Consider the following 23959-nt stretch of genomic DNA (forward strand, 5'->3'; position numbering starts at 1 on the left):
GCACCTTTGCAAAGCCCATACCCAGTTTATAAACCAATAAAGACTAAAAGAAACGGCCCAGCTTGTGTGTGTGTGTGTATGTGTATATGTACAGGCACACGGGCAAACTTCAGGGCGGCTCGCGCTGTGCGGGCGGGAAGCAGTGTCATCCCCTTTGCTTTTCAAGTCAGAAGCCCGCAGCTCCTGAAGGGCAGGAGACGACTCAGCCGGGGCGGCTCAGCGAGGACCCCAGGCTGAGAATAGCGCTCGTCTCCTGAGCTTTCTTGGGTTCCCCACAGCCCCAGCTGCCTCCCTGTCCTCCGCTTGTCCTCCCAAGGAAGGCCCTTTGACTTCTGGCACATCGAGTTCAAGGACTAGCAAAGAGGCCCGTACTGCCCACAACCCCCTCCTGGTGCTCAGAGCAGCATCCCCCGGGCTGCAGGGGGGCTCCGTGTCCTCCTTTTTCAAGCACCAGCACTGATCGCCAGCCACCTCCTAGAACTTTGAAGTTTAGGGTGCAAAGTGCCAGAGGGTTGCTCGAAGCCTTGAAAGCACTTTCCAGGGACCGGAGCTTTCCACTCCCTCCTGAGCCCGCGCTCGGCTTCCCTCAGATGTTCCAGGTCATTCAGCCCGAGCGGGCACTGTACATCCAGGCCAACAACTGTGTGGAGGCCAAGGACTGGATCGACATCCTCACCAAGGTCAGCCAGTGCAACAAGAAGCGCCTCACCGTCTACCACCCCTCCGCCTACCTGAACGGCCACTGGCTGTGCTGCAAGGCCTCCTCGGAAACCGCCCCCGGCTGCACTCCCTGTACCGGGTAAGTCGAGGACCCGTGGCGCTCTGCTGGCATGGCCGTGGGGCAGCCACGGCGTGGGGCACGGCCTGAGGCCAATGCTCAGAGTGGGCTGCCTGCCAGGGCCTCGCTTCCCAGCCACCCAGAGTGCCCAAGGACGGTCGTCCGCTCTGCGCACTTTACAAAGAGCAGCTGGGCCCGAACCACTCAGCAAGCCACGTACCCACAGGAGGTGTTTTCTAAACTGTCTGAGGAGGGGCCAACGCACCGCTCTCTCCACCCAGAGGAAGCACCTTTTTCAGCTTCTCACAGGGCCCGTATGGATGGGCCATGAGGTCTGGCCCTTCCACAACACCCGCTGTTTCCCTGTTTCCCTGTGACTGGAGTTCACAGGTACTTAAAAATGTGTATTCATGGCAAACTGCAAAGGGCTGAGGAGAAAAAGCAGAGAGATAGGGTGAGGCAGGATAAAAGATGGGGACACTGTGCAGGCCAGGTGCTGCCTTATTCCATTGCCCTGAGGAGCTGCGTGGTGGTTTAAGTAAAGCACCCCTTCTTACTTCTCCACCTGAGGTACTGGGCGTACTCTTCTCTGCCTTTTGGAGAAGGAGGCAGCTCACGCCCCTCGTGGCTCCTTTAGCTGGGCCTCCTGAGCTTCCTGGGGTGCTCAGGGTCACTTTTGTTGTCCTGAGGGAAGGCGGCCGGGCCCAGCAAACCCTGGCCTGTCCCCTGGTTATGTTAGATGTGGCTTGTGCAAAGGATGCCGACAACAGCAATAACAAAACAGTAATGATATGGTGATACCGTGGTGTAACAACACCCACGTCGAGGAGGGGTGTTACGTGCTTGATGCACAAGCCCTCAGCTAATCCTCGCACAACGCTTTGACGTAGGAGCTCCACGCAGGGTTAACGATGAAGAAGCGGAGACTCCGAGAGGATAGGGCCCACAGGGCTCCAACGCAGGTTCCTGCGTTGGATCAAAGCCCCGGCGTCTTTCCCTCTGGGCCTGCCCGCGGCACCCGTCCCGGGAGAGGCTCAGCCCCCACCAGCAGCAGTGCCAGAGCAGCAAGGAAAGCGTGTCTCCTCTGCCCCTCGCACTGTGGGCTGCTTTGATGCCATCTCCGCAGAGTCCACAGCAGCATCGGAGGGAGGGAGAACCCCGCCCTGTCCCCACCTGGGGCGTCCTCTGGGCCCTTGGCTCCTTCACCCACAGCCTGCCCAGAGGACAGTCACCTGCTGGCATCTGTCAAGGGTGGTTTTTTATTCTAGGTCAGTGTTTTTAAAAACACGTCTACTCTGTTTGTTGCTGTAGCAGATCTTGGGTAAGGAAACGCCTCCTGTCTCCCCAGGCTGTGTCCCATCCCCTGATCCTGATTTCACCCACCACCCAGATGCCCTACCCCGCCCCCCCTCCCTGGGGACTGTAGCCTCCTTGCCAACCACCCTGAAGTCCGAGATAGGTTTCCAAGTCAAACCACTTTATCTTCTTCCTTTAGGGATTTTAAATTATTTATACTACAATTAACACCATTGTTTCAAATAAACATTTTTATCTTTCTGTTCTGTTGGTGCCCGCAGCGGTCTTCCAGCAAACATCCAGCTTGATATAGATGGAGACCGGGAAACAGAGCGCATCTATTCTCTCTTCAACCTGTATATGAATAAACTGGAGAAAATGCAAGGTAAGGACAGGAAGTCGGAGCCCAGCAGCTTTCAAGCAAGATGCATAAGGCAGCTTTGGTGAAGCGTAGCCCAGGTCCTGGTATCGCGTGGAGTCACTCTCCAGAGACTCACGAGCGCAAGTCAGAGGAACTCATTCGGAAGCTTCTGGTGTATTTTTTGTTTCTGTGCAGGCCTTTGTTTTGTAGCACTGATGTAAAAAAGCTTTCTGCAGGTTAGGCAGCTATTTGGGAAAAGTTACATTTAACTCTCTCTATGTACATACTGAGAATTTCAGTCTTTTGTGTTATCCAAAGGTTGTGTGTGTGTGTGTATGTGTGTGTGTGCACAGCCACTACTGCATACTTCTAGTACTCTATGCAGTCTTAATTGTCATTGACATTTAAATACTGTCCATACTTTATAGAATTAAACAAAAATTCTAGGTAGGACAAAAATTAAATGATGTTGAGATTGATCGTTTGGGGACTATACTTTAGGAGAAGCAGCAGACATAACACTGGAAGGCCAGGAAACTGCATTTGTTTCTACTTTGGGATCTGATGGGTCTCAGATCCACTATTAGGAGAGTAGCCAGATAGGTGCCCCTAAGCCCCACTCTAAATGTGAAGTAAAACAGAATGTGTCTGGACATAAGCTTGTTAGATTTTTTTTCCCTTGTTCTTCTGATCTAACCCAGAAATTGTCAGGTGCATGCCTCGACCTGGAAGCTACTTCGTCCTGCTCTGGCTTCTGTGCAGCCACGAGTCTCTAAGCTCCTGAAGGCCTCGCCTCCATGGGGCATCAGTTCTGACACATCCTGGTACACACATGGGCACCCAAGCAGGCACACGTGTATGCACACATATGTACACGGACACACACCATCAGGGTCTTTCTCCCCCACCACGCAGGCTTAACACAGGACCTGGCTCCAAAGTCCTAAGGTGGAACTTTGCACCATGGCCCCAAGGTGGCAGACAGTGGAGCTAAGGTGACGTCCCTTCCCAGCCTGTGTGTAGAGGTGGGCGAGACAAGGGGGCAGGCAGGATCCAGGAACCTGGAGAAGTTGTGGCCACTGTGAGATGCCGTCATCACGAGGCTGATCAGGGCCCTGCTGCCTTGCAGCCTCCTCTCACCACTCCCTGCCTCTCGCCTTGCTCCCCAGCAATGCCACGTGGCCAGGGGCTTTTCCCCACCGCCACCCATTTCCACGCCCCGTGCCTCTGCTCCTGCTGCTGCCTGGAATGCCTTGGCCCTGCTTGGTCTAGATAGCACCTATTTGTTCTTTAAGTCTCAGCCCAGGCATTATCTCCTCCCAGAAGCTTTCCTGAGCTCTTGTCCCCAAGTAGGTTTTGCATTGGTCCCCAATAGCCTATGTTATCTCTATTATCATTGTTTCTGATCTATTCACTACTCTTTTGAGAGCACAGCATGTCTTACTTGCCTCAGTGCCTGGCACAAAGCAAGGATTCATGCCTGTTTGTTAGGTGGATGGGTGGATGGGTGGATGGGAGGATGGGAGGATGGGTGGATGGGAGGATGGGTGGATGGGAGGATGGGAGGATGGGAGGATGAAAAGGGGTCTCACACATTCTAGTATATTCCTCCCAGTACATGAATTATCTTGACAAAATGGATTCATAGAGTGTGAAAACAATTGGACATGTTAGAGCTCATCTCCTTCAGGCTTCTTTTCCTACAGGAAGGAAACAGACACAGAAGCATAGAGTCACCTTTTAAATGACAGTGTTGTAGGAGAGTTCTAATTGCCTAAAGACCCTCAACCCATATCCATCCAATGTAGGAAGTCCTTTCCTCCTGCAAATGACAGCCTTTTAACACTGGAGAAAGCTATCTTGTAGTCACCTGTATAAGAAGAAATGGTTAAGCACTTAGTTGCCTCAACTTCCCTTATGCTGCATGGCTTCACCCCCAAGCCAGTCTCCTGTGGACATGCTCTCATTTTTTAATATTCCTCCTAAAGTTGTGACAGAGTGAAACCCAGTATTTCAAGCAAGTTAGGATTTGCACAGGGCTCAGTGAGATCCTGTGCTGCATGGCTGGCATTGGGGTTTGGAGGTTGGACTGTGATAAATGCAGGCAAGCTTTCTGTAAGGGCAGCCTGCTTACTAGTGACTAAGGTTCACTGCTTATTAGTGAGGTGTCCTGGAACAAAGCACTTGTTTCTTGATCTAAAAATTGGCATAAATGCCCATTTCCCAGAGTTTCTGGTTCGATTGAATGGGATGACATCTGCATCGAGCACAGTGTCTCATGTGATTATGAAATACATGGTCCGTTTCATTCTTTTTTGCTTGCAGGCCACACTCTTATCTCATTGTGCTTTGCTCAGCCAAAAGGTTTGGCCGTTTTTTAGAAATCAATCTCTTGTCATCTAAGCTCAGAACTTGGTTTTTGCCCTTTTATTCAATATCTAAGCAATACTAAAGTTAGATTCAGTTTTACAGTTTATTAAGAATTTTGTGAATCCTATTTCCCATCAGCAGTTCTGTCACATGTCTTCCCCGGCTTTGTAACATCTGATCACCATTGTAAGCATGCTTTCTGTCACCTAGTCCAACATTATGCCCTAGTGAAATCAACAAGGCATACTGTGGCATTCCCCTGAAGTCTTAGTTTCATAAACCTTATCAAAAGAGAAAATACAATTTGTTTATCATGATTTATTCTACTTAATGCCAGTTTTGTTTTTTCCTCCCTAAGTAGTCATAATCTCTTTAATATTCCATTGAAGAATTTTGCAACTGATACATAATTTATGGGATCCATCTTCTTCATATTTTCAAAATTAAAAAAATACTCGCCCCTATCATTAGTCGTAGGACACCTTCCCCATTCCTGTGCCTGCTCACCAGTTGTTCCTGCAGTTACTCATTCAGAGCCACGTAGTCTTTGTTGCCCTGGGTCGTGATTCATCTGGGATTAAAAAGCACCGGCTGTGGATTTATGCTGCCTCTAATCAAACCCGGCTTTGTCATCAGCTATGAGACAATCAGGGCAAATGACTCAGCCACCGAAGCCCTAAGTTCCTCCTCTGTGAAATGGAACAAGCAATAGCACCAACATGATAGGGTTAGTTTGAGGATGAAATAAAATCATCCACATAAAGCTGTTAACACAGTGCCCAGAACTAAGCAGGGAACAAACCTTAGCTGCTTTGGCTTTTATAAGCTTTTTCTTATTGTTATTTTGTTGGTCATCCGATCCTGGTCCTGGACTCTTCGCTGACTTACTCTACCCAGCTGAGCTGTGGGGCACTCACTTTAATGAAGAGAATACATACCACACAGAACTCGGGCAGGTCCGCCTTCTGGCTATCTGCCAACACTTTATCAGTCTTGCCCTTGAAAGAGAATTATCTTGTTTTTCATTTGTTTTTGGTTGCCTTTAACAGTTTTCACAAATATCAGTGTATTCTGGGTTGTAGCCCTCTTGACCTGTCCAAATGGGCTGGCACTCCTTTAGCCCCTTCCTTTTTTTATAAAAGCAACTAACACATTGCACACCGACTAAATGCCAGGCATGGTCTAAGATTTTCCAAAGCTGAGCCCAGGCAAACCCTCTCTGATGGGCACTATTATCCAGGTCCCAAATGAATTGAGGCACAGAGTTTAAAAAATTTGCCTAAGGTCATACAGTTATAGTAAGTGGTGGGTTTAGGATGGAAATCCAGGCAGTCTGGTTCCAGAGAGTATAGTCCCTGTGCTTCAGGAAGGAAAGGCGAGAGGGAGGGTGGGAGAACACTGAGCCCACCAGACAGCACCCTGTGAGGTGAAACTGGGTCTTCACTCTCTCTCGCTCTTTTTCCCTTTCTCTTTCTCATAGTCTGTTTTTTTTTTTCTCTTTTTTTCCTTGTAGGAAATGTCTAAGACTGACCTGCTCAGAGTTTCAGCCTCTTATCTTTCTCAAGTCATAGTTCCATTTAGAGTCTGCCATGGAAAATTTCTTTGAAATTTTCAAGTCTTCTCAGTAGTCCTTTGCCAATGATAGAAGCAAAGACTTGTAATTTTAAAAATAAGTATTAGAGATGTATTAAGCAATTTGTACTTGGATTGGAAGTAAAGAGAACAAACTGAGCATTGGAGCTTTACATGATAATAAAATAATGAAAAGAATAGCATTCACCTTTATTGAGGTTTGCTCTATGCCAAGCACCACACAAAACACCCTTCATAGATTATCCCATTTAGTTCTCATAGTGACAGTGGGATGCAGGAGCTGTTATTATCCCCATGAGACAGGTGAGGACACGGATTATTAAAGAGGTTGAGAAGCTTTAACATCGGTCTGACCGCTGGAGGCAGCTGGCTGCAGAGCTCTGAACCTCTGCAGTGAAGGAGGAAATCTTTGGGGTGCAATGGATGGGAATTCACATAGACTCACTTAAGGGAAGGGTGCTGGAACTGGTCTTGGGCACAGTTCATTCCATAGGCTCAAGGATATCATTACCTCGTTCCCTTTCTCTCCCCATGTCCCCATCTTCCTCTCTCCCCTTCTCTCTTTCTCTCCACCTCCCCATCTTTCTCCCTCCTGCTTCTCTCCATGTGCCTCCCATAGACAACCTTCCTCCTAGCACCCAGAAAGGCCAGCAGTGGTTGCAGAGAGTCCCAATTTTCCATCCTTCCAACAGCAACACTGAGGAATGAAGATTCCTGACTTCTCCAGCTTCTTCACATTTCAGGAAAGGACCTTGGCTGGCTCAACGTGGGACATGCACCTAATTCCTTGGACTCACCCCAGCCTGGGAGGATGACTTCCCTTAATTGCTGGGGCCTTATAACTTGACACCCCTCCCAACACATACCATGGATGACGGGGGCAACGCATTGCCCACAAGGAAGAGAGGGGCCTTTACTAGAGGAAAGAGGGAAGGGACGTGAGGCAGACTGAAAGTAGAGGATGTCCACACACAGAATAGGAATGGGCCCAAACCCCTCCAATGTGTCCTGATCAATTAATTAAAAATCGCCATGTGTGTTATAAACTTTGCATGAACCTATGTGGTCATACCTGAGGCGGCATCACAGTCCTGGAAAGACACTTGTCTGCAGTGGAAGAGCTTTGAATGTCATCTGTGGTTTAGCCAAAGGGTGAGAGCCCAGAGGGAGAAGTGACTGACTGCTGGGGGAAGTGAGTCAGATGAGGCTTCCGCTGGGAGTCAGCTCTTAGCCCTCGCATCAAGCCATTCGTTGGTTAAAGTGGGAAGTGCAGGCCAGACGGCGTGGACAGCAAATGCAGACAGGGAGGAGGCGAGGCCTTGGGCCTAACCTCAGAACCACAGGGCTTTGGGGCCTGGGGAGTCCTTGCTGGGGCTTGACGAGCACTGGTGCAGGAAAAATGTGCTGAGGACAGATCAGGAGGGGCCCCGGGGGCCCAGCCCCTGTATCTGGGTGCTTTCCCGTTCATGACAGGAGAGCCACAAAATGGTTTTTGGAAGGGAAGTGATGTGATCAAATCAGAAATTAGGGCCAGTGAGAAGTTGGAAGTGGATTGGAGGTGGGAGTGATTGGAGAGCAAGAGATCCTAAGGAAGCTCTCCCTGAAGATGGCCGAGAGGTGGTGACCCCCGATGAGGATGGCAGTTCCTGTCTGCCTTGTTCTTGGCTGTATCCCCAGAGCCAAGAGCAAATCCTGGCCCATAATATGTGCCCAATAAATAAATGCTGGTGAATGAAGGTGTTGTGTCAGAGCCCAAGCAGCTCCTTTGTGAGATGGAACATTCACTGGGTTCAGTCTCCGCAGACTGATTCTTTGGAGTTATCTCAGGACCCTGAAACTGGCCGAGCCCAGTGTTATTGGAATGTAGACTTCTTTTGCTCCTATTTCTGACTCAGTGTGGCTGGTTGATTGGTGAGAAGGGTTGATTAGGACAGGGCTCTGTGCTCTGCCCTTTTGTTCTACTGAGTGTTCTAGGGCATCAGAGTCTTCAGAAATTGCCACTCATCCCCCCAGAAGTGCTGGCCCAAGCTAGAGTACTCTGCCGCCATGTTCTTGGCCTTCTAGCTCCCTGTAGTCTTTCCCAGGAACAAGCATCAGGGCTCATTCCAAGATTCATTGAGTTGAGGCATGACTTGCCTGCTGGGACGGCTTTCTAGGTCTGCCTGCCATTTATGTATAACTGGCCAACCTCTCTCTTGAAGGAGGTTGCTTTGGAAAAGCATACGTTGTAGGGCTGGGGCCTCCAGGTTTTTCTGCTGAATAGGAATCTGCAAAGATTAAGACCAGCGATATCACTGAGAATTTAATGTAGAAGCCAGCATGAGTTTCCGGGTACCCAAATCCACCAGCTTTTCCCCACTGCCCTCCCCAACTCCCATGCCACTGATGTCTCTCCTTCCCTCTCTCTCCTTTGCTTCAGAGGCCTGTGGGAGCAAATCTGTCTATGACGGGCCCGAGCAGGAAGAATATTCAACGTTTGTCATCGATGATCCTCAGGAGACCTACAAGACACTAAAGCAAATCATTGCCGGGGTCGGCACTTTGGAACAGGAGCACGCCCAATACAAAAGGGATAAATTCAAGAAGACGAAATATGGGAGCCAGTGAGTGTGGCTCATTGTGTCTGTCCCTGGACAACCATTTTGATTACCTGTGCAATCATGGCAAGGATGTGGGCAAGCTGGGGTGTGGCTTTAGTGAGCCCCTGGATGGGCTGGGTTTAACCTGGATTCCCCTATATGCATGAGCATCTCCTGACAGGGAGGAGGGAACATACTGTGCAGGTTCCAGGTACATCCTGGGGGCAGCACCCAGACAGCCACTGTTTACATGGCAGTCCTCCAGTGCTCATTTTCTTTTCTCCCCCATTTCCCCTCTTTTTAGGGAACACCCCATTGGAGACAAGAGTTTCCAAAGCTACATCAGACAGCAGTCTGAGATTTCCACTCATTCCATTTAAAGCCTGCAGGATGTCCCAGGATGTACTGCTGAGTTAAATAAGAAAGGCCAAACTCTTTGGAAAAGGAAAAGAAAGTGTGAGAAAAGAAGAGGACGGAGCAAGCAAGAAAAGGGAATCCACGTTTCATCCAATTCTATAGATAATAAGTGTCAAGCTTATGGAACTTTTGAGACTCGTGTTGTCTTTTCCTCTCTCCAAGAACTGTTACAATAGTTGCTATGCACTTTATTCATCTGCCATTGACAGGTGACCCAAACTCTGCCTTTCTGGCATGTGTGTTGTCATTTTTTAAAAATTTGCTTTGGTTTCTTGGGAATCTAGTGATCAGTTCAATGATCAAGATGCATGGACTTTACCATGACAACACCCTGGCAGTCCTCCCCCCTAGAGAAGCCAAGTACACCCTTGTTGAGTTGATTAACGAGACAGCATTATTCTATAGAGCTGTGTACTTTTTGTTTTATGTGCAGTTTTGCTGTTGCTGGTCTCTGTACAATCGCCCTGCACCGTGCAGTCCTTTAGGCACTCTGCTTTGAACACTCTGCTTTGAACACGTTTGGTGATGTTAAAATATTATCCTTTTCTTAGGAGCCTGTTGTCCTGCGTTGCCAAGGGGCAGGCTGGGGAAGATGGCCTCCTGGTTTCAGTTTTTTGAGGTTAGTTTTGTTCCCGGCTAAAGGATCAGTTTTGAGCCTGGGATGTGTGGAACTGCAAAGAAATCCTAATTTGAGGATGCACTTGATATTTTTGGAAATCAGGGTTCCTTCTGCAGAGTTCCTGGCCTTGGGCTTGTGTCAGGACCTAAGATGGCTTGGAAATGATCAAGACCTGGGTGAGGGCAAGGTGCAGATTTTTCCATCTTCTCTCCACGTGCATTGCTGCAGCTGGCCCGGCAGGGGAAAGGACCCCTGCCCTTGCTGACTCTTCAGAGCACTGTTTCCCGCAGCCTGCCTCTGGGAGGCAAGCCAGCTGGGGCTGATGAGCAGGGGGTCTGCTGAATCCCCGACTCCAAGCACAAAGCTGTTTTGCTGTTGAATGAGATTTAAAAGTGGAATCCACATGTTGCCACCCTTGTGGAAGTTTGGGGAAGTCTTTTTAAAAAGATATGTGCGTTTTTCAAGCTGTTTTTCTTAATGTTTTTAAAAGACCGTTTTTAATTAGCTCTTTGATATGAAGTAACTCAGAATATCAAAACCTATACTCACTAAAGAGTGGGTGACACAGCAGGGCAAATGAAAAGTGAATGGATCATGTATCTCAACTAAAGGTCTTAAAAAGAAGTGGAAGCAGGGAAGAAATTCTGTTTGCTTGAAATGTTTAGCCTATCTGGACTTCCCTGTTGGGCCCCATGGACAGTATTTTCCCTGGATCTCCGTGAAGGTTCCCTAGAGGCTGTGGAGCTCTGGCAGCCTAAGAGGCCAGCCCCCGGGGCTGCTTTTTCACGAGGGGCCTGGGATAGGAGGTAAGGCTGGGGAGGAAGTCAAGTAGGACCAGGAGAAGCGGGGCAAGTCACACCATCTTCAGCTTGCTCCCAAGCTCTTAGCTAAAAAGAAACCTATTCCAAAAGCCCGTCTCCCCCGGGGTGTGCCGTGTGCGCATCGGCAGGCTGGTGTTTGGAAAGCACTGTTTAAATAAATAGTACGCTCTATCCCTGTCATGATTTCTCTCTGTTATTGTTTGGAAATATTGTAGTTCAGACTCTTACTCTAAATGGCAAATAGTAACCTTATTTGTTGTCAGAAAAAAAAAATCGTGGAGAAAAGTGTGGCAGAAAATAAAATTTGGGACACACAGCTATTAGGCTGCCATGGAACTGCAATTTTTAACCTGGATTTGTAACAATATTTCTGTTTATAAAATACTAATGATTTGCGATGTATTTTACTGGCCAATTAAAGCAGATGTTTTATTCTTTCTGAGGACTGGCTTGGTTTTTTTTCAAGGGTGACATGGTGGTGGGGTAGTGAGGGGCGATGGATCTGTGTGCGGAGAGGAGATGGGGGAGGAGGTAAAGCAGGACGAAGTGGCTGGGACATGGAGCTGTGGGTCGGAGCTGGAAACAGCCATGACGCTCTCCAGGATGAAGTGGTGGAGAGTCAGATGCTATGAAGGAACGTCGAGTGTGTTCTTGGAGAATTGTCCATGTGGGCTGGAGATGAGGTTTCTGTTCCATAGAGCATTGGAGAGACCAGCGCCATCAACTGCCAGTTTCTGAGAGGGCCAGCGGTCAGCCTGGAGCTCCCAAGAAGGAAGGAGCCAAAGGCAAGTCTTTCGGGCAAGAGGAAGGGTTGACGTAACAGAAATAGAGAGGCCGCTCTTCAAATGAGAAGAGAAACCGGAAAGGAGTGCACCCTCCTGGGGAGCTGGCTTCTGGCCCCGGCTGGATGGACCGTAACATGAAGTGGGGCTGCTCTGGCCAGAGACCCCACCCCCCACCTCTAGAGAGTATAAAAGAGTAAAAGACTTAATACATCTTCTACTTTCTTTATTCAGTTTTCTTTTTTTCATTTGATTTACACTCAAAGCTTTTAAAACTCCCAACCTGAGTCAGCTCTAATTCTGAGGAAAAAGCAGGGCACTAGGCTTTGGTAAGCACCAGGTCAGGTACTTCCAGGGAACAGTAGGTGTCCCGGTGGCAGCTGGGCATGGGCGGCCAGGGGCAGTGAGGCCCCTCTCCACCCACCCTTCCCCACTGACCTCCCTCCACAGGAGGGGCTGTGTAATGAGGAAGGGACGGTCCTTTTAGTGATTCCTATGCTAAGCAAAAGCCAAATCCTTTCCCCAGGAGGACTCCAGGTCCCTCCTGCTTCCCCTATGCCCTGGGCTTGGGGCAGCTGTGGGAGCCGTGAATGGTGTGGAGAGTACCCACGAGGTGGCAGAGAAGTTAGGCGGAATCCAGGTGTGCCAAAGCCAGGCTCAGGGGGGCTGGAGGGTGGAACCAGTGTTCCGCCTGGGGAGCTGTCTGCCAACAGGCTGAGTCAGAATCAGAGGCTCCAGGAACCCGTGTTAGCCCAGGAAGCAAGCAAGCAGGAGAAGGGAGGATGCAGATTCAAGATGCCAAATTGGAGTTAGTTCAGAGGAAGGAACCAGGAGGGTCAAGAAATTCTGCCCCATGTAGCTAGAGGGAGGGGAAGGACTGGAAAAGAGAAGGAAGCAGGGGAGGTGATGGCAGATTGACCTGAAGCCTCTCTCCCAGTAACTCCAAACAAGGCGTACTAGTTGGCTTTTTCGAGACACCAATGTATTCCACTTTCTCTTTTAAAAGACAGCCTATCGATTCTCTATTTGAAGAGAAGAAAAGTCTCCCTAAATTTCCTGCCTTCCATGTGTTCGACTCTATGTGAGACTCTTCCAAAAATTGGAGCCTTTTAAGTACCCAGTTGAAAACTCACTGCCTAAATGAAAGGCATTGTCTCTCTGGGGTTTGGGACCAGATTAACCTTTGACCTCTGGTTTTGTTTGTGGTGATGTCATAGGCGCCACATAGCAACAGGTGGACTCCCTTCTCCAGCACTCCTGGGCCTACTTCCCTAGAGGAGAGATCACACATAAGCGGTTTGAAACCATGCTTTCTGTCTAAGATTTTATTCTGAGATTCAACATCCCTCTTCTTCCCCAAGAGTTCATTTTAAAAGCAGACGAGAGTAATGGAGAAGGATACCTCGTCAGTACACAGGAGGCACCGGCCCATCCCTGGGGCCCCTCCTTCCACCATGGCATCCGGACATCTCAAGGGGGCCAGTGAAGTGTCTGAACTTCAGAGGAGCAAGAGTGTTGGTGGCTTACACCAGAAAGGGGACCCCCCGAGCCATATGAAGAAGCAGCAGATGGAGTCAGGTAAGAAAGAGGGCTCTTGTTTTGGTGCAGCCATGATTGGCCAAGCAAAAGAAGGATGGACTGGACCCCAGGGAGCTTGGCTTATCGTTAGAAGCAAAATGAACTGGCTGGTGATCCCAGCTCCCAATGCACCCCTTGTTTAAAATTCTGAAGGCCAAAGATGAGAGGGCTGTAGATGAATACTTCCAGATAGAAAACTCACCAGACAAACTGAGATAAGCAGGTGAGGTTCCTCTTGCCTGGAGGTGGCAGAATCAGTCAGCTCTGGCCAGCCAGCTGGAGAGCTGGGAAATGGGTATCCCAGGCACAGGCATGACCCATTTGTGGCTGAGCCAGTTAGAAAGCTCTGCTGAAGACAGGAGGAAGGAGGTGGGAGAGGACAGGAGACAGAGGCTCCAAATCCCTCCAACACCTAAGGTTTCTCCTCTTATAATAAATCCCCTGGGCCTATAATTGGGCCTTTAAGGCCTGCCTCAATTCCTCTGCAGGAACTGCAGGCACTCCTGTGGAACTTTCAAGGGTCCCGTGAGCTAGGCAATGAATTTTTGACAGGTGGTGCCAGCCTATAATTATGCTTGACACTTTTCAATTGTAAAAGGTACAGGTTTATACCTTATATCATGCAATGTTTGACACACTGGTATATTTCTAAACATGCCAAATGAGACCACTTTGTGGGTGAAATTGGAGATTGGTGCTTAAAATGTCTTTAGTCCATTTATAGACCTTTACCTGGAATATTAGTTAATATGGGCTCCCCTCCAGTTAAGCAGCATCTCCTAGCACTTTTCCCAGAGCAAAAGGCCCTTGAACTGGCTGAGAGAGAAACCACAGAAATGATTAATTCAATCATGAATATACCCCCTGCTGCAGTGCTAAAGGCCACCTTCATCATTTCTGCTTTCTCAGGGTCTCGATTTATCATGAGAGGTTCTATACCAGCAAATGTCCCTATGAGAGATTGTCAGTAGGACCTTGGAAATAAAACAGTTAAGCATTAAGTGGGAAATGTGGTTTGCTTGTTCAAGCCTAGGGGCAATTCTAAGAGGCAGTGGTATAAAAATATTTGCTCCTCTCTTAATTTAAAAATCCAAAGTCTTATTGTTTAAGGAGGAGGAAAATAGGGTTTGGGAGATGTTGGACCATGACCTTCATGTCACATGAGCATCCATATTGCACCTGCTCTCACCTCTTTCCTTGTTAAACCTTGCAGCACATCTTCTGTTTTGGTTCTCTCTAGAGTTGCAAAGTTCTTGAAAGAGGAAAATAACCTGGCAATCACTTGAGTTTCTAAGTCTGTTGAGAGAATAATTTGAAGTAAGAAGGAAAGGACATGTCTTAAAATTAAATACTGCCCAGCCACTGGGCCATCCAAAAGTTGGGGACTCAGGGTGTTAGGAGTTGGAGAAAAGGCTCTATTCCCCCAATTCTATACCTTTCCCATCCAGCACTTTCTGGATTTCCTCCAAACCAGTGGAAGATGAAAGAGATGAGAGACAGAGTGGAGACTGGACTTCCACTTGGCGTATTGTACCACCAAGCCTGGCAAAGACCTCCACACTAATGCACACAACTCTCACTGAGGTACTCGAACCCTCAAAGTGAGTTTCGAGACTGTGTGCTCCTTGTAGATGCTCAACCTCCCCTTTGGCATTATTCACAAGGCAGTCATGATATTGTAGAAAGAAGAGCCAGGATGCCCTACCATCCATCCTTTCACTTTACCAGCCACATGACCTATGCTAAGCTTTGGTTTCCACACCTTAACATCCTCAGGATAAAAATTGCCTTGCCAGCTCAATGGGTTGGTCTCAATGGGTATGTTTCTTTACTCATAAATTAATTTCGGCATTGGCTATGAGCCAGAGACTGGCATTTGTACAAAGAGATACTGAGATGAGTGTTTTCTATCAACATCAGGGATGTGGACATGTAAAAGGCTACAAATGAATGTACAGAAGCCATGCAGAATGGGAGTGACTAATGGGGGTGAGGAGAATGAGGAAGTGGCCAGAGAGAGTTCCATAAGATGTGTCATCTGAGTTGAGTTCTGGGAGATGAACAAGCTCACAGAGGACAAGCTTGGAGGGGTGTTCAAAGAGGAATAGCAAAAGCATAGGCAGGATTTGCTATGCTCTAGATCATTGAGTTCACCTCACACCCTCACTGCTGTGGTTCATCCCTCAGAATTCACCAAGCTCTTTGCCTCCTCTAGGCTCTTACATACGCTCTTCCCTCTGCCTGGAATGCCCCTTGTTTTTCACCCATCTCAGCCTTACTTTCTCCTTAAATGTCACTTCCTTAGAGATTCCCTCCAACTACCCACCTGCATTAGGGCTCCCCCAATCCCTGTCCTTTCTTTCATAGTCCTCAGTAGCAAATGAACACCTGGTGCTTAGAGTATGAAGGAAAAGATGTCAAGAGGGTGGGTGGGGGGGACATGTTCTTGAAGAGTTTTCTATTCCAGGCTAAGGGATTGAGTGTACTCTATAAATGAAAGGGGCCCACTGAAATCTTAAAGCAAGACATCTGTTGAAAAAGTTGTAACCAAGATCTCTCAGGCCTACAACCTAGCCTGCTCCACCATTCTCTCCTACTGACCTTCATCTCTAGCAGCAGCATCACATAGTCCTAGACCTTTCAGGATCTCTTTGGACTTATAAGTGTAACCCAAATCAAGCTGACCTCTTGATGACCTGTCTCATCAAGGTCTCACAGTCAAAAGAAAACCATCTATAAAGCTTTGAAAATAACTTAAATCTTAGTTGAAGGGACAGCAAGGGAAATGTTCTGTTCATGTCAGATAGCAAAACTTCTGAACATCCTATTTCTCCATTTTTCTCCTAATCTCTTAAACAACTCTTAATCACCACACTTTCAAACAGTACCCCCAAACTCTTCCTTTTTGGATAATTATTGTCCTAACCCTTTATAAGTTACCAATATACCTGAAGCCCAGATAAATGCAGGATCTTTCTTAGAAAAGGGGAAAGGAGATAAAGCTTGTAACCACACATTAATATGTTTTATATTATCCTATGAGATGTGTCTGATAGGGTGGGCAAGGCAGTGTGTTTTTCCAATTCTACAACTGCTTTGGAGCCAAGAAAAATCATCTCTCCTTTCATTTTCCTTTCCTGCCAGATACATTTTATAGAAAGGAGCAAGTTTTGAAGATCTGTCTGGGACAGATCTTTGTCTTCTAAAATATGCACATCATATGCAAATACACATACACACAGGCTCACACACACATGGGCTACAGAGCTGCTGAAGATTTTCAAAACAACCTCTGAAGATTTACAAAATTATAACACTACTATCATCTACCCACCATGATCAGCAGATCTGTGAAAAGCTTTCAACTTTAAGGCTTGGCCATTGTCTGATTTTGCTACAGCATAGCTTATTTACAAATCAACAAATATCCCTGAGCATCTAATTAAGGTGAGGACCCTGCTAGGTACTGCAGAGTATAGAAGAAAAAAAAAACAGTTATGATTCTTAGGGGACTTAGACCGAGGAGACTAAGTGCCCAGATGACACAATATAAGACCATATAGTAAATACCATCAAAGAGGTGGTATAAACTGTTCATATCTTCAATCAAAAGCTCAACTTAGAGCTTAAAGGGAGGCAGGTCACAGAATGCTGGGGCATAGGGCTGCTCACCCAGAAGGAGCAGCATTTCCTTATAAGATAGGTACTGAGGATGAGCAAGTATGACAAGAAAGACATTATTTCATGAGAGAGGAACAGCTTGAAAGAGTGCATAAAGGTGTAACACAGTGAGTCATATTTTAGAGAAGCAGGAACAGTTAGAAGAGGAGGCTAGATGAGCATCTCTTACTAGATAGTAAGTCTGGACTTACGCATGACCTCCTTTTTAACAAATTCCTCTATTACATGGCCCTAGACATTGAAACTACACTGAATTTAAAGCCTGGAATACCTGATGTAACTTTACCAAATTCTATAAGAAGGAAATCCTTTAGTATTGGGGCCACTCAGAGACTTCTGGCCAGATCTCCAATCAAAAGCATTATTTAAAACTTTATAATTCTTCCCTTGGCTTTGTTTGTGTCTGGAGACCTCTGGGCATGTTTGTGAAAAACAAAGGTGTTTGTAGGAAGAAGCACCAGTAAGGACCTGACATCTCAGCTACCATCCCAGGCTCAGATAGAGCTTGAAAAGAGAAATATAGGACCAGAAGAAGAGAGAAGGGGGCAGAAATAATATTCCAAGAAATAATAGTAGAAAACTTCCCAGATTTAATGAAAGACATAAACATACACATTAAAGAAGCCCAATGAATGCCAAAAAGGATAAACTCAAAGCGAACCACATCCATACACATAATAGTCAAACCATTGAACACCACAGACAAGGATAAAGTTCTGGAAGCTGCACAAGAAATGCAATGTATTATGTACAAGGGAGCCCCAATAAGATTGTTAATTGTTCCCATTTGAAACCATGGTGGCAAGAAGGCAGTGTGATGAAATGTTTAAAGTGCTGAAAGGAAACAATTGCAAACCAAGAATTTTATATTGGGCTAGGTTGTCTTTCAAAAATGAGGGAGACTGTCTTTCAAAAGATGGGAACTCTGTATTTTCTGCATGATTTTTCTGTAAATTTACAACTTCTCTAATTTAAAAAAATGAGGGAAAGATTAAGATAGTCTCTGATAAACAAAAGCTGACGGGTTTGTGACCATGAGACCTGCCCTACAAAAAATACTGAAAGAAAGGACACTAGACAGTGAATTGAAGCAGCATAAAGAAATGAAGACTTCTGGTAAAGGTAAACATATAGGTAATTATAAATGCCAGTATTATTGTATTGCATTTATTGGCATGTAACTTCATCTTTTACTTTTTACAGGTATTAAAATGCAAATACATGAAGAGAACGAATCTATGGTTTTGGACATATAATACAATATATAAAGATATAATTTGCTACAAGTACCACAAAAAGGTGGGGGGACAGATGGGTATAGGAATAGTGTACGTTATTGAAGTAAAGTTAGTATCAAAGCAAACATGATTGTTATAGATTTAGGATGCCATATTTAAGCCCCATGATAATCATAAAGAATATATCTGAAAAATATATACAAAAGGAAATGAGAAGGGACTCAAAATGGTACACTAGAAAAAAAAATCAAATAAATATGAAAGTAGGCATTAACAGAAGAATTAAGGGACAAAAATATTGTGACTTACAAAGACCAATTAGGAAAATGGCATAAGAAAGTCTTGCATTATCATTAATGACTTAAAATGTAAGTGGATTAAACCGTCCAGTCAAAAGGCAGAGGTTGGCAGAAAGGGTTAAAAAGTATAGTACAACTATATACTGTTTACAAGAGACTCACCTTAAATTCAAACATACAAGTGGGTTAAAAGTGAAAGGATGGAAAATATATGTAGTGACCAAAAGAGTGGAGGTGGTTGTAACCAATATCAGATAAAATAGACTTTAAGTAAAAAACTGTTTTGAGGGACAAAGAGGGTCACTATATACTGATAAAGTATATAGTGTGGTTAATTCAACAAGAAGACAGTGTCCCAAAATAAATAAAGCAAATATTGATAGATTTGAAGAGATAAATAGATGGTGCTACATTAATAGTAGGAGACTTCAAGACACTACTTTCAATAATGGATAGTACATCTAGACAGAAAGTCAATAAGGACATAGAAGACTTGAATGATACTGTAAACCAACTAGACTTAATAAGCATGTGCAGGATATTTGACCCAACAGCAGCAGAATATACATTCTTCTCTAGTGCACATGGGTTATTCTCCAGGATAGACCATATGTTAGGTCACAAAACAAGTCTCAATATATTTTAAAAAATTTGAAATCATGCATCGTTTCTTGAACAACCACTATGGAATGAAGCTAGAAATCAGTAAACAGAGGGAGAACTGTAAAATTCCAAATATGTGAAAAATAGAAAACACACTCTTAAGCAACCAATGGGTCAAGGAAGAAATCACAAATGAATTTAGGAAATATCTTGAGGTATTTGAAAACAAAAGCACAACACACCAAAACTCATGGAATATAGCAAAGGCAGTGCTGAAAGGGAAAATTATAATTTAAATGCTTACATTTAAAAAGAAGAAAGCTGTCAAATTAGAGATGTAACCTCCCAACTGGAGGATCTAGAAAAAAAGAACAAACTAAGTTGAAAGCAAGCAGAAAGAAATAACAGAGACTAGTATGGAGATAAGTGAAATAAGGAATATTAAAAAAAAAAAAATAGAATCAGCAAAACCAAAAGTGGGTTATTTGAAAAGATCAATAAAATTGACAAACCCTTAGCTAAACTGACAAGGAAAAAAGAGAGGATTCAAATAACCAAAATCGTAAATTTAAAGGGGGAGGGAGAATTATCACCAACCCCACAGAAATAAAAGGGATTATAAGAGAATACTATGAAAAACTGTATATCAACAAATTAGATAGCCTAGATGAAATGGACAAACACCTAGAAACACTCAAATTACCTGCATTGACTCAAGAAGAAATAGATCATCTCAAACAGACCAATTCCAAGTAAAGAGATTGAATCTGCAATTTAAAAATCTCCCAAAAAGTAAAACCCAGGACCAGATGGCTTTACTGGTAAATTTTACCAAACATTCCAAAAGAAATAAGCACCAATCCTGCTAAAAAATTGAAGTGGGAACATTTCCTAGCTCTCATCTATGAGGCCAACATCACCCTAATATCAAGGCCAGATAAAGATAACACCAGAAAATTACAGTCCAATATCCCTTATGAATATAGGTACAAAAGTCCTCAACAAAATGCCAGCAACTGAAATCTATCAGCACATGAATGGAATTATACACCATGATCAAAGTGGGATTTACCCTGGTATGCAAGGGTGATTCAGCATAAGAAAATCAATTAATGTAATGCACCGTATTAAAATAACAAAGGGGGGAAACGGACTTGGCCCAGTGGTTAGGGCATCCGTCTACCACATGGGAGGTCCGCAGTTCAAACCCCGGGCCTCCGTGACCCATGTGGAGTTGGCCCATGTGCAGTGCTGATCCGTGCAAGGGAGTGCCGCGCCACGCAGGGGTGTCCCCCGCGTAGGGGAGCCCCACGCGCAAGAAGTGCACCCGTAAGGAGAGCCGCCCAGCGCGAAAGAAAAGTGCAGCCTGCCCAGGAATGGCGCCGCCCACACTTCCCATGCCGCTGATGACAACAGAAGTGGACAAAGAAACAAGACGCAGCAAAAAGACACAGAGAACAGACAACCGGGGGAGGGGGGGAATTAAATAAATAAATAAATCTTAAAAAAAAAGAAAACTACAAAATATTGCTAAAGGTAATCAAAGACCTGACTAAAAGGAAGGACATTTCATGTTCTTGGATTGGAAGACTAAATATTGTTAAGATGTCAATTCTACCCAAAGCTATTTACAGATTTGTTGCATTCCTAATAAAAATTCCAACAGCCATCTTTGCAGAAATGGAAAAACCAATCATAAAATTTATATGAAAGGGTGAGAGGCCCCAAATAACCAAAACCATCTTGAAAAAGAACCAAGTTGGAGGACTCACACTTCCCAATTTTAAAACTTATTACAAAGCTACAGTAATCAATACAGCATGGTACTGGCATGTGGGCACACATATAGATCAATGGAATTGAATTAATTGTGAGTTCAAAAATAAACCTTTACATCTATGGTCGATTAATTTTTTTTTAACTTTTCTTACTTTTTATTTTTATTGAAGTATGTCATTCATACATGAACACACAAAACAATAAGTGTATAGTAAAGATTGCGAACTTACAAAATAAACATATGTAACATCATACAGGGGTCTCATACATCACCCCTCCACCAACTCTTTGCATTGGTGTGAAACATTTGTTACAAACTATGCAAGAGCATCATCAAAATATTACTACCAACAATATTCCTTATCTTAAATTTGGTGTATTTTACCCCCAACCCATACTCTTTTTTTAAAATATATTTTTGTTACAGATATTGTGAACTTGCAAAACAGTCATACAGATGTGTAGATTTCCCATACAATTCCACATCCTGGTGGAACATTTGTTACAGATTATGAGATAATATCATCAGACTATTACTCCCAATCATGGTCTATAGCATACATTTGGCACACTTTTTCCATTCACCTCCATTATCAACACAGTAGAGCTTGGCATTGATGCAAGAATATTGTAGCATTGCTGTTAACCACAGGCTATAGGTCACACCAATTGTAGTTTTCCCATGTTTCTCCATATTCCCATCACCATGCAATAGTGATATACATCTGCTCTAGCTCACAGAAGGACTCTCTTGCATTTGTACCCTTAACCACAATTCTCAACTCTCTCTGGGTTCACTGTGTTATTCAGTTCCTAGATTATTCTTTAGCTTTCTTTCTATTGACATTTACTTCCCCAGACTACCTTTTTCCATCACAATCCCATTTATAAACCAGTTGCTACTCACTATAATGTGTCACTATCAACTCTATCCATCTCCACACTTTACAGTCAAGTTAATTAAAATTTCTACATACATTAAGCATCTACAGTTCTTCTTAACTCTCCTCTTATCTCCTTATAACTTATACTCTAGGTTTTAATTCCATGTGTTTATTATTTGTATTTAGTTCATATTAATGAGATCATGCAATATTTGTCCTTTTGTGTCTGGCTTACTTCACTTAGTTTAATGTCTTCAAGACTCATCCATGTTACCACATATGTCCCAATTTCATTTCTTCTTATTGTAGCATAGTATTCCATCATACATATATACCATATTTTGTTTATCCATTCATTGGTAGATGGACACTTGGGTTGTTGTTTCCATCTTTTGGCAGTTGTGAACAATGCCGCTATGAACATTGGTGGACAAATGTCTGTTTGTGTCATAGTTTTTAGTTCTTCTGGATATATTCCCAGTAGAGGATCATATGGCAGTTCTATATTTAGCTTCCTGAGGAACCGCCAAACTGTCTTCCCCAGAGGCTGCATCATTTTACACTCCCACCAACAGTGAAGGGGTGTTCCTATTTCTCCACATCTTCTCCAGCACTTATTGTTGTCTGTTTTTTTAATAATGGCCATTCTGTGTGGTGTTAGATGATATCTCACTGTTGTTTTATTTTGCATTTCTCTAATAGCTAGTGATATGGAACATTTTTTCATGTACTTTTGGCCATTTGTGTTTCCTCTTTGGAGAAAGGTTTATTTAAATCTTTTGCTCATTTTTAAATTGGATTGCTTGCTCTTTTATTGTTGAGTTGTAGGATCTCTTAATATAGAATGGAAATCAAACCCTTATTGGATAAGTGTTTCCAAATATTTTCTACCATCGACTGGGCTGCCTTTTCACCTTCTTCATGAAGTCCCTTGAATCACAGAAATGTTTAAGTTTGAGGAAGTCCCATTTATCAATGTTTTCTTTTGTTGCTTGTGCTTTTGGTGTAAGGTTTAAGAATCCACTACCTACTACCAAATCTTGAAGATGTTTCCCTATATTTTCTTCTAGGAACTTTATTATATTTCCTTTTATATTTAGGTCTTTGGTCCATTTTGAATTAATTTTTGTATAAGGTGTGAGGTAGGGGTCTTCTTTCTTTCTTTTGGCTATGGATATCCAGTTCTCCCAACACCATTTGTGAATAAACTGTTCTGCCTCAACTGGGAGGGCTTGACAGGCTTGTCAAAAATCACTTGGCTGTTAGATGTGAGGGTCTGTTTCTGAACCATCAATTCTTTTCCATTGGTCTATGTGTCTATCTTTATGCCAATACCATGCTGTTTTTACCACTGTAGCTAGGTAATATGATTTAAAGTCTGCAAGTGAGAGTCCTCCAACTTCACTTTTCCTTTTTAAGGTGTTTCTGGCTATTCAGGGCCTTTTACCCTTTGAGATAAATTTGATAATTGGTTTTACATTTGCTTAAAAAGTGCTGATAGAATTTTTATTGGGATTGCATTGAATCTGTATATCAGTTTGGGTAGAATTGACATCTTAATGTTATTTAATCTTCCATCCATGAGCATGGAACGTTATTCCAATTATTTAGGTCTTTTTTTATTTCTTTTTGCAATGCATTGTAGTTTTCTGACTACAAGTGCTTTGCATTCTTGGTTAAGTTTATTCCTAAATATTTTATTCTTTTTGCTGCTATTGTAAATGGGATTTTCCCCCTGACTTCCTCCTCAGATTATATTATTAGTGTATAGAAACTCCACTGATTTTTGTGTATTGATCTTGGCCAATTAATTTTTGACAAAGGTACCAAGTTCACTCAATGGGGAAAGAATAGTCTCTTCAACAAATGATTTGCTGGAAAAACTGGATATCATATGCAAAAGAATGAAGGAAGACACCTTCCTCACACCATATATAAAAATGAACTCAAAATGGATCAAAGACCTAAATAAGAAACAAAACTATAAAATTTCCAAAAGAAAACATAAGAAAATATCTTTAGGACCTTGTGTTGGGCACCATACCAAATGCATGAGCAACAAAAAAATAGGTAAATGGGACTTCATCAAAACAAAACAAAACAAAAATTTTGTTCATTAAAGGGTTTCCTCATGAAAGTAAAAGGCAATCTACAGAATGGGAGAAATATTTGGAAACCACATATCTGATAAGGGTTTACTATCCAGAATATAAAAAGAAATCCTCTAACTCAACACCAAAAAGACAATCCAATTTAAAAATGGGCAAAAGACTTGAATAGA

General features: G+C 44.1%; 2 protein-coding genes across 3 annotated transcripts in view; both read left to right on the forward strand.

Annotated features, from left to right (window-relative positions):
* RASA3 (RAS p21 protein activator 3) overlaps positions 1-11271 on the forward strand; it is a 215786-nt gene extending 204515 nt beyond the window's left edge. For both annotated transcript variants that reach the window (XM_058278341.1, XM_058278340.1), the window contains exons 21-24: positions 591-799; positions 2356-2459; positions 8818-9001; positions 9282-11271. In XM_058278341.1, the coding sequence (XP_058134324.1) occupies positions 591-799; positions 2356-2459; positions 8818-9001; positions 9282-9357 (573 nt within the window). In that variant the 3' untranslated portion in view covers positions 9358-11271. The remainder of the gene's footprint in view (positions 1-590; positions 800-2355; positions 2460-8817; positions 9002-9281) is intronic.
* A 1606-nt stretch (positions 11272-12877) lies between these two features.
* C17H13orf46 (chromosome 17 C13orf46 homolog) overlaps positions 12878-23959 on the forward strand; it is a 39988-nt gene continuing 28906 nt past the window's right edge. Inside the window, exon 1 of the mRNA XM_058278342.1 lies at positions 12878-13194. Coding sequence (XP_058134325.1) covers positions 13005-13194 — 190 coding nt within the window. The 5' untranslated portion in view covers positions 12878-13004. The remainder of the gene's footprint in view (positions 13195-23959) is intronic.

This window comes from Dasypus novemcinctus, chromosome 17 (genome assembly GCF_030445035.2).
Source record: "Dasypus novemcinctus isolate mDasNov1 chromosome 17, mDasNov1.1.hap2, whole genome shotgun sequence".
Classification (NCBI taxonomy): domain Eukaryota; kingdom Metazoa; phylum Chordata; class Mammalia; order Cingulata; family Dasypodidae; genus Dasypus; species Dasypus novemcinctus.